At 46.4% G+C, this 9,521-nt stretch overlaps 1 protein-coding gene across 1 annotated transcript in view; it reads right to left on the bottom strand.

Annotated features, from left to right (window-relative positions):
• LOC311311552 (zinc finger protein Aiolos-like) overlaps window positions 1-5,749 on the bottom strand; it is a 12,970-nt gene extending 7,221 nt beyond the window's left edge. The window contains exons 1-3 of the mRNA XM_084441300.1: window positions 5,620-5,749; window positions 4,577-4,642; window positions 4,142-4,297 (exon numbers count right to left, since the gene is read on the bottom strand). Of these exons, the coding sequence (XP_084297426.1) occupies window positions 4,142-4,297; window positions 4,577-4,628 (208 nt within the window). The 5' untranslated portion in view covers window positions 4,629-4,642; window positions 5,620-5,749. The remainder of the gene's footprint in view (window positions 1-4,141; window positions 4,298-4,576; window positions 4,643-5,619) is intronic.
• Window positions 5,750-9,521: the final 3,772 nt, after the last annotated feature.

A 9,521-nucleotide genomic window follows, 5' to 3' on the forward strand; every position in this document is an offset into this window, starting at 1 on the left:
TTAATTTAGGGCAGCGCTCGGTGTTCACAGAGAACATTCAGAAGATGTGTGCCTGAGATAAAAGGCTCCTCTGGCGCGTCTCTCGTTTCCTCTGGCGTACAAGAAACTCAAACCAGGGCAAGGAGAAGTCACTGCTGAACAGGAACGCACGCAGGAGAGCGCATAATGATATCTTTCATCTTCTTGTGAGAATAACAGGGCTGATTCTTTACGGTTAACCCTGTAGACGATCTGACAGACGCCAGAGTCGCAGCATTCCCCTGTCGGTTGACGTTTCCCTTCAGCTAGCTGTTGCGTACCAGAAAAGCTGAAGCTGATAGTTTGTGGATAGTCTGAGCCAATGTCTGTTCATAATATTGGCCCCGCACGCTAAAGTATTGTAGTATGTATCAGTAGTAAGCACTTTAAATTCGGTGTACACCCAAACACCTACCGCTACTGTATTTCATTTGACAAACATCTACTGTATCTGCAGTGTGCCGAGTTTCCCAAACCTCCGAACTCACGGTTGTCCCCCAAAAATCGGCAAAGCATTCACGTACGCGTATACCTTGACGCCAGCGAGGGTGGTAACAGAACCGATGCTCCACAAGTGCGTGCTGCAGACGGCAATGGGTATTGAGAAACACCTTGCACACACACACACATTGACACATCCTCCTCCAGCCCCTGTATAGGAATTGCAGGGTGTATCCCAGACACCCCGGGAGGGAGGCTGTGCTGAGGTGGACTGCCAGTCAAGTGTGTACGTGTGTGTGTGTGCGAGGCCGCGGCGCCTCGCTCCCTGTGATGGCGGTTCACACCTACGGTAGGGTGTTGAGCGAGCGCTAGCCTGCCCTTGCGTGCCCCCGCTGTAGGGCGTCGGCCCAGCCCCTCCCCTCTCTGACTTAGCTAGCCTCCATCCATCGAGAAACCGCTCTGTGGTCGCGGCGGTAGCTCGACAGGCTGGCGGGGCTGACGCTTTGTGTCGCGCTTTGTGTCGCCTCTGAGGCGCTGTGGAAACTTTGCAGAGAGAGAGAGAGAGAGAGAGAGAGAGAGACGCAGGCAGGCACACACACGCGCACATCCAGACTGAGATACACACGCGCACACACACACACAGACTCAAGACACACCCCGCAGACACACACGCACACAGACTGAGGCATACTCACAGGCACACATACGCACACACAGGCCCAAACACAGGCCCTGAGAGCCCAGGTCCAGAGAACCGTGACCGGCGCAGGTTTGGATCTATCCGCCGGGCTGAGGCCAGAGTAGGAGAGGACAGCAGCCCCCCTACTGCTCCAGCTGATCATTCAGAGTCAGCACAGTTTTCCGTTGAGGCTGTTCAACACCCCGAGACCGTGGGTATAACTCTGACCGAAGGGCCTCTCGTCTTGCACTATACTATAGCTCTATGTGGTGATCGGCAAAGAATAGCTCTGGCACTTGTGACTTTGATGACAGGTGGGTGTTTTAATTATGAACAACCCAATTTGGTGCCATCGCTGGCGGTCCTTCCCTCTGTCCGGACTTTCCTCCTCGGACGGCGTTCCGGGGTCCCGGACACACCGTGACAGGGCCGGATATTTAATAAATCAACGTTTTGGCTAATTAGGTGTGATATTCCCACTATTTGTCTCCTTAACTACTTCTTCATACTTTGTGCTAAAAACGTCATTCAAACTTTAATATGTCCATAATGTTTAGCTCTTTAACGGATCCATTCAGATTTTAGATTTTTTTTTTAATAGTTTTTTAGAAATGTAACTTTTACAAAAAAAAATTGTCCCATTGAAAGTGCTTGAAACTGCTTTTGGAATGTTCAGAAACGTTATGTTTTTAGAGTGGTGACAGCAGTTGCTTTGAAAATATTCATACATTTTGTAAACTGCTGGCACTCACAATTTTGACAGCTCACACACATATTATATATCAAAATGTTCACACAACTGTACTGATTCGTACAATCTAAGTATCTTAGCTGTGTGACTTACAGTTTTCGCTGTATGACGATTTGTTTGGGAACTGCACTCCCCATTGAAACGTATGACACTGCACTAACTTTTGAGCTGTTAATTTTGCATTTTTACCCTTTTTCTAACTTGTCGCTATGCCTACAGTTTTAACAGCTCATACACATATTATATAGTGAAATGTTCACACAACTGTGCTGATTCGTACAATGTAAGTATCTAAGCTGTCTGACTTACCGTTTTTGAGGTATGATGATTTGTTCGGCACCTGCGCTCCCCATTGCCGCACTAACTTTTGAGCTGCTAATTTTGCATTTTTACCCTTTTTCTAACTTGTCGCCATGCCTACAGTGTTCGTTTGTGGTCGGAAATGGCAAGTCGCAAGTGGCAAAATACCTACCTCCGACCTGTGTGCATTCGAGCTATAGCGAATGATATGCTGATGATATGATATGATATTGACGTCAGCCGGCAACTGGGGGCTGAGAAACATTTGCGACGAGGAAGTGCGAGTTCATGCAGTGTTTTATTTAATAATTCCTAGTAGCAAGTCGCAATTTGCCACCTCCCAGTTATAAACGAATGCCCCAATATTATACATAGAAATATTCTGCAAGTTCTCAGGATTCCTATGGTGTCAATATATAAGCTGTAACATTTAAAGTTTTCGCGATAGAGCTGTGTGAAGCGGACCATGTCTAGGATCAGAGTGTCAGTTGGGATTAGAGTGGTGGCAGCTGTTGCTTTTTTTGAATTTGTGTGCATGTGCAGCCTCTTTTAAAGGTGCAGGCACCCTTTTATAACTAATGTGGTAGCACAGAACTCAGCCAAAGTGGAATAGAGACACAAGATCTTCACTGGTGGGGGTCGGTGGGTAGCCCAGAGAGGTGTACACCGTCCCTGACTGGCTATGACCAAAAAGGGGCGGAGCCTCACCACCACGCCTCTATCCACGCCACAGAACGCACTTTTCAGCCCCTGAATGGGCCAGAGACACACAGTCTTCAATGGTGGATGCATGGAAATTGCCCGGAGGTCACTGTACTGTCCCCGACTAGCTGTGACCCAAGGTGGTGGAGCCTAACCAGCACGCCACTATCCACGCCACGGGCCCCACAACTCAGCCCCTGAGTGGGCTAGAGACACATGGTCTTCACCGGTGGAGTCAGGTAGGTGGCCCGGAGAGGGTTACACTGTCCCTGACCTGAGGGGGCGGAGTCTCACCACCACACCACTATCCACGCCACGGGCCCCACAACTCAGCCCCTGAGTGGCCTAGAGACACATGGTCTTCACCGGTGGAGGCGGGTAGGTGGCCCGGAGAGGGATACACTGTCCCCGACGAGCTCTGACCTGAGGGGGCGGAGTCTTGCCACTACGCCACTGTCCACGCCACGGACCCCACAATTCAGCCCCTGAGTGGGCTAGAGACGCACAGACTTCGCCGGTGGGTGCATGGAGATTGCCCGGTCCGTAGTAGTTCTAGCAGTAGCTGTTACATACAGCTGCAGCAGCTAGCCCACCTCACATTTACCTCACACCAGCCCTGATACAAACACTGAACTATTACCTCACACCAGCCCTGATACAAACGCTGAACTACTACCTCACACCAGCCCTGATACAAACGCTGAACTACTACCTCATACCAGCCCTGATACAAACGCTGAACTATTACCTCGCGCCAGCCTAGACTCTAATTATTTTGCCGTTGCTCAGCTTTGCCCAACACTGCAAACAATAGCCAAATCAAGCTATCAGTCAGACGGGACTTGCCAAAAAATACAGGTCCGCTATAGTGTGTTCTGGGGAGGAGACGGGCATATATATAATTGACTAAATGGCTCTAACTACTGATCTCTCCAACAAGTATCAAGACTAGCAGATAAGTTAATTGGATCGGCTACGCTGGAGTGATAGCAGATGTACAGTATTTAGTTGGTGTCCTTAGTGCTCCAACGGGTATCAGAACTAGTATCTATGTGTGTTTGTGCAAGACTGTGTGTACATTTGACTGTCTGGCTGTGTGGATGCTCAGTAGGCATGACTCTGTGTGTGTGTGTGTGTGTGTGTGTGTGTGTGTGTGTGTGTGTGTGTGTGTGTGTGTGTGTGTGTGTGTGTGTGTGCGTGCGTGCATGAGTGCGTGCGTGCGTGCGGGTGCGTGCGTGCATGTGTCACACCTGTCACCTCTCCCTTGTCTGCAGGTTCACTGTACTCCATGTCATTGTCATTGACTGAGGTCTGTTCCGGGGCCTCCTCTTCTCTGGCTCGTCCCTCCTCCTGCTCCTCCTCCCTCTCTTTCTGGGGCCCCAGGTCCGTCACACCACTGCTGGTATCTGTGAGGGGACATATTCCTTCATCATCTCACAGACAGGCAAGGCCAACACATACATCCGCCTTCTGGAGTTAATACAGTATATTAATATAATATAATAAGTATTACTATTATTATTATTAATAATAATAACAATAATAATAACAAAAAACAACAACAACAATAATAATAATAATAATAATAATAAAGTAATTATTCATAATGTGAGAGTAGACTGCACGTGTTAAGTTACAAAGTGAAAGCACAGCTTCGCTATGGAAGGATGACATGGCGAACCCACCCATCATATCACTCTCTGCTGGCTTAAACTCTTGTTGCACTTCTGTGTCCATCTTGGAATGAAATTCTGTGGAGCAGAAGTATATTGAGCGTGTAACAGTAAATTGCCCTTCATGAAAAAATGTGCTGTATAGAATTGTTTGTAGCAACCGAACCATAGAACAGTTCTCTTAAATCCTTTTTCAAGGCAGAACGAACATTTTTGGGTTCCAAACACATCTTAAGGAGCCGAAAAGGGCTCTCGGAGCCGTAGGGTTCTACATGGAACCTATTTGGAACTTCAAAGCGTGTAAAAATAAAATAGTAGAATAAAACTTCTACTATTACAAATGATTCTCTCTCTCTCTCTCTTTTTTAGTGTATCTGGTATGCAAATTAATTCACTCACTTTAAGTAAAGTTGCATTAAATCAGTGTGATATCTTGCTAATGAACTGACAAAGGAGTAGTAGGGGTTTTGGGTAGTGAAACTGACACGTTTTAATCATAAGGGACAGAGAAATAGTGAAAACACAAAAATACCCGTAGGGTAAAAGGTTAATGGTCCACTGCTCAACCCTACAGTTCATTCAAATAGCCTAAGGATGAAAAAATCCTATGACGTTCACTCAACATTCGTTTCCTGTCAAGTCTATGCAAAGTCGGATGTGTGAAAGAGAAATTCAACTTTTTCGCAGAAAATACTGAATAGGTTATTCTGAGTCGGTTTTAAGACATTAATATGAGTGGATTAAAACACCGACCGCAGTCAATTGATAACTAGTTTGGCATTCATATGAAAAAGTTAAAACCATGAAATAGCACAAGTACATTTTCGTTTTGTGGATTCATTGTAGGCTGATGCCTTTATATTCAATTGTAGCTTCCTAAAATATTTTAAAACATCCCTGATAGACCTATTTACGAAATTACTGTACCATAACTAGGCTACTGCGTAAATTTCACCTATAATTCCTTGGACCTTGGAGTGAAAAAAACAAACATCTACAGGAAGACAGTAAATGGTATAAATTATGTTAAAAAGAACAACAAAAAGACACCTTACCTGCTTTTTTGGCTCAGGACTGGGAAAAGGCGCTCAGGTGCAGTTTGAAGTGGCCCGTCTCTCCCGCCGTGAGATTCCCGTCTCCGCTGGAGCGCCGCGGTATGGATCTGCCAAGCCGACGTCAGATGCTCGACTTTGGAGACGACCCTTAAAGAGACAGGCAGAATTTTGGGCACATTGGAAGGATGGGTTTCACTGTAAGCATAGCGCTTTATAGACAGCATAAGACGTTACACAACGAAAAACGATTTGAGCTTAAATCTTGTTAGAAGCGTTCATATCACAGTTTCGTATAGGCCAATGCATGTTTAATTAGAAACTGTATTCAGCAGAATCATGTTATGTTGCGTGTGTGTGCATTTAAGGTACTATTCCTCCACCTTGTGGCCAAATAATTGCAATGCGTTTTCAGTTTCACCTGAAATATTCAGCAAGAGGATCAGTCTCTGGGATCTAAACCTCACCTTAACATTAGCCAGTCATGATGATTTTATCCAGACATTATTAACAGCCCATGCAGGACATATTATACAAACACAAACACAGATATATACTTGTTTTTTGTTTTATCAAAGGCTAAGCAGTGGATCTGAAGTCCAAACCAACTAGTGTCAATAGTCAAAACGATGATTGATAGAATGATTGTTGTTTTTGAAGTCAGTCTTTCCCTGCTCCAACTTGGCTTTGCCAAGAACACACATTACAAAATATCTGTGTGTGTGTGTGCGTCTGCTTCAGTATTTGGTGATTGCTGCTCTGGCTCTAGGGAGTCTTGCATGTGATGGATGTGTGTGTGTGTGTTTGTGTGTGTGTGTGTGCATGCATGTTTGGCCGCAGGCAGAAAATTGTCTCAACTCAGATTCCTCTCTGTATTGCTGCTGTTAGTTGATGCAGACCCCACACTCACACACATTCTCTCAAAACACACACACACACACACACACACACAATTAACACTACACCCCCTAGCTTCATTGCTGCCAACCACTGAGTGACCCAGCATTCTCTCTTTTCCTCAGACACACACACACACACACACACACACACACACACACACACACACACACACACACACACACACACACACACACACACACACACACACACACACACACACACACACACACACACACACAATCACCTCATAAATGACCCAGCACCAATCCTGCATGGGCTCACTAAAGTTGGTCATATTATTCCAAAGAGGCTAGGGATCATAAACACCTCCACTAATGACCCCCCTCACTCCCTCGTCCACGTCTATGCTGAATTGTCTAGTTAAGCCCCGGTCAGAATTGACCAGCTGGTGCTGATGTTTTTAATCAAATACTGCACTTGCATAAGGTCTATCAGTAGAACAAAACTGTCGTTATTGCTTTCATGTGTTGCAATATCGTGGCCATTTGTTACTAGTTACCCCTAATGCACTTAACAATGATCTTGCCTGCACACCTCAATCATACAGTAATGGCGTCTCAAAAAACCCAGAATGCGGGTGGAGGCCGACGCCTAATGAGAAATCCCTCGGTGTCCACGTTCTTCCAGAGAGCCGAGAGTTTTGCTGCGTACTCTCAGCGCTTTCCCTCCCTCGTTCGTCGAGCGAGATGTGGGCGAAGGATTCTGGCCCGCCGGCGGCGGCGGCCACACAACAAAACCCACCTGTGTGGCGCATGGCTGGGGGCTTGGCGTGCCGCCCACACGGCATGGGCCTATGGCAGCCAGCGACCGGTCGGAAGAAGAGGGGGCGGGGGTTGGAGAAAGCCAAAGAACGCAAACACACACAAAAGGCATCACAATGCATGCTGGGTTACCATGGTAGGACACAAGCGAAGGAGCATAAAAGAGAAATGCACTCCATAAAAAGGCCGCTGTGTCCTTTGAAACAAAATGCCTGTGAATAGGTTGGGTGGGTGGGTGGGTGGGTGGGGCGGGGGTATGCATATCTACACCCCTTACACAAAGGACACAGTGAAACGTGTAGGAACGCACATGCTAATTAGCAGATTCTCTATCTGTCTCTGATATACCAGTCCCAGCTAGTAGTAGCTGACCATCCGCTGTGGGAGAGAGAGACAAGGCTTTTTTAAGACTTGTGGGGGCAGGGTCCGCGGTTCAGGGGGCACTGTCCATTTTGCTTTTTATAGCAGGAGGGGCGGGGGGGCACTAGGTGCCCACTGGACTGGACACACACACACACACACACCAGGGCTGTGTCGAGGAAGGCGGTAGGTTGCTAGGGCTTTGTTATTTGAACAATGATTGGTTGCCTTCTGTAGGTGTTCGTGTTTGAGGGAAAGAGAGAAGAAAGGAAGAGTGAAACAGAAAGAGAGAGAGAGAGTGAGTGAGAGAGAGAGAGAGAGAGAGAGAGCGATGAAGGTGGAACAGCATGGCAGTGGTGTTTCTAGATCCCCTTTGTGTACACAAATGCCTCATCTAGAGAGGGGGAGTCGGAGTAGCCCATTTAATCATTTCAATTCCTTTGTGTGTGTGTGTGTGTGGTACACGTGTGTGTGTGAGGCTATTTAAGCATGTGAGTATTGAGAGGGGAAAAAAGAGCCAGGGTATTTCTGAAACAGTTGGTATTGTTCTCACTGTTACATATAGTTAATCTGCAGAGTGAAGCAAAGATCTCCTTCTGATCTGTCTTCGTTGTAGTGCACCATCAAGTAATGTAATCCATCATATAGGCTAATGAGAGAAATGGAGCGTGCGTGTGTCTGCACTCCCTGTAACCCCCAAATCTCCTCAACTGGCCCCTGTATGAGGTTGATATGTGGCAGGTGTATTGCTCAGGACCCAAGGACATGCAGTGGAAAGAATGACCAAGATTCGTCCATAGGTGTCGCTACAGTAACCGATTTAAAACGAAAATTTCAAAATGCTGGCATTTCCACCCCATTTGATGAAAATGTATGAAAACATGTATACTTATATTTTTCCTCATGGGGAACAAATTTGCCTCAAGAACCCATGACGTCCGCCATGATGGATTTTTTTGCATGTTGCAAATTTGGCAAAACCTATCAAATGTTTCTTCTCATAAACCGTAAGCCTGATTAGTCTGAAATTGCACATGTACATGTATAGTGTTAAGAGACGCATTCCAAGATGGTGGAGAAACTGTTTTTCTTTGTTTTTTAATGATCTTCTCATGAACTCTTTACCTGATTCCATCACGTCAAGGGTCATAAGGGCAAATCATTTAATTAAAAATGTCTGATTTGTGGCGTGACAAAGTTAGCACTTTATGCTTATACAGTCGCTGGTCGATTGTCAACGGTGTCTGTCTGTATCCCGAATATCTCCACCGCCCCATAACCAGGCCACTGTATGAAGTTGATATCTGGCAGGTGTATTGCTCAGGACCCAACAACGTGCATGTGTCGTGTAAGGCTGAGAAAATTTATGTTTTGATAATTTTAACATAATACTGCTCTGGGGTTTACCTGTTCTTTCACAATGCGCTGCTCCAGCAAACATATCGACTACACCCAAGTGAAGCCAGCCAATAGAAATACTGCTCCGAATGGAACCCGCCACTGTATGAAGTTGATACAAATGGTGCTTTTGTCGTTCTGTGCGTGTTCCACTGTGGTCTGAGAGAAACATTTTTTCTTCCCTGTATGTAGGTGTAACTGAGTTGAATTGGTTAAACTCATTCCTCAGTATAAATACCACCCACCCGCGTCACCGAATTGCTAGCTTTTCGGTGGCGTAGCCAGTAGCGGTGTTTGTGAGAGGCGGTCACGTGTGTTCGTAAGACAGAGGACCCGAGCTCAAACCCAGTGTGGGCAAAGTGTTGGTGGAAGTTATACTGACGAGTGACGCACAGTACACAGTTGGACTCTGTGGCGTGTGGCGAGGGTGGAAGCGATACTGCCGAGCGAGGCAGTGACACTCGT

Source organism: Borostomias antarcticus, assembly GCF_949987555.1.
Source record: "Borostomias antarcticus genome assembly, chromosome: 7".
Taxonomy (NCBI): Eukaryota; Metazoa; Chordata; class Actinopteri; order Stomiiformes; family Stomiidae; genus Borostomias; species Borostomias antarcticus.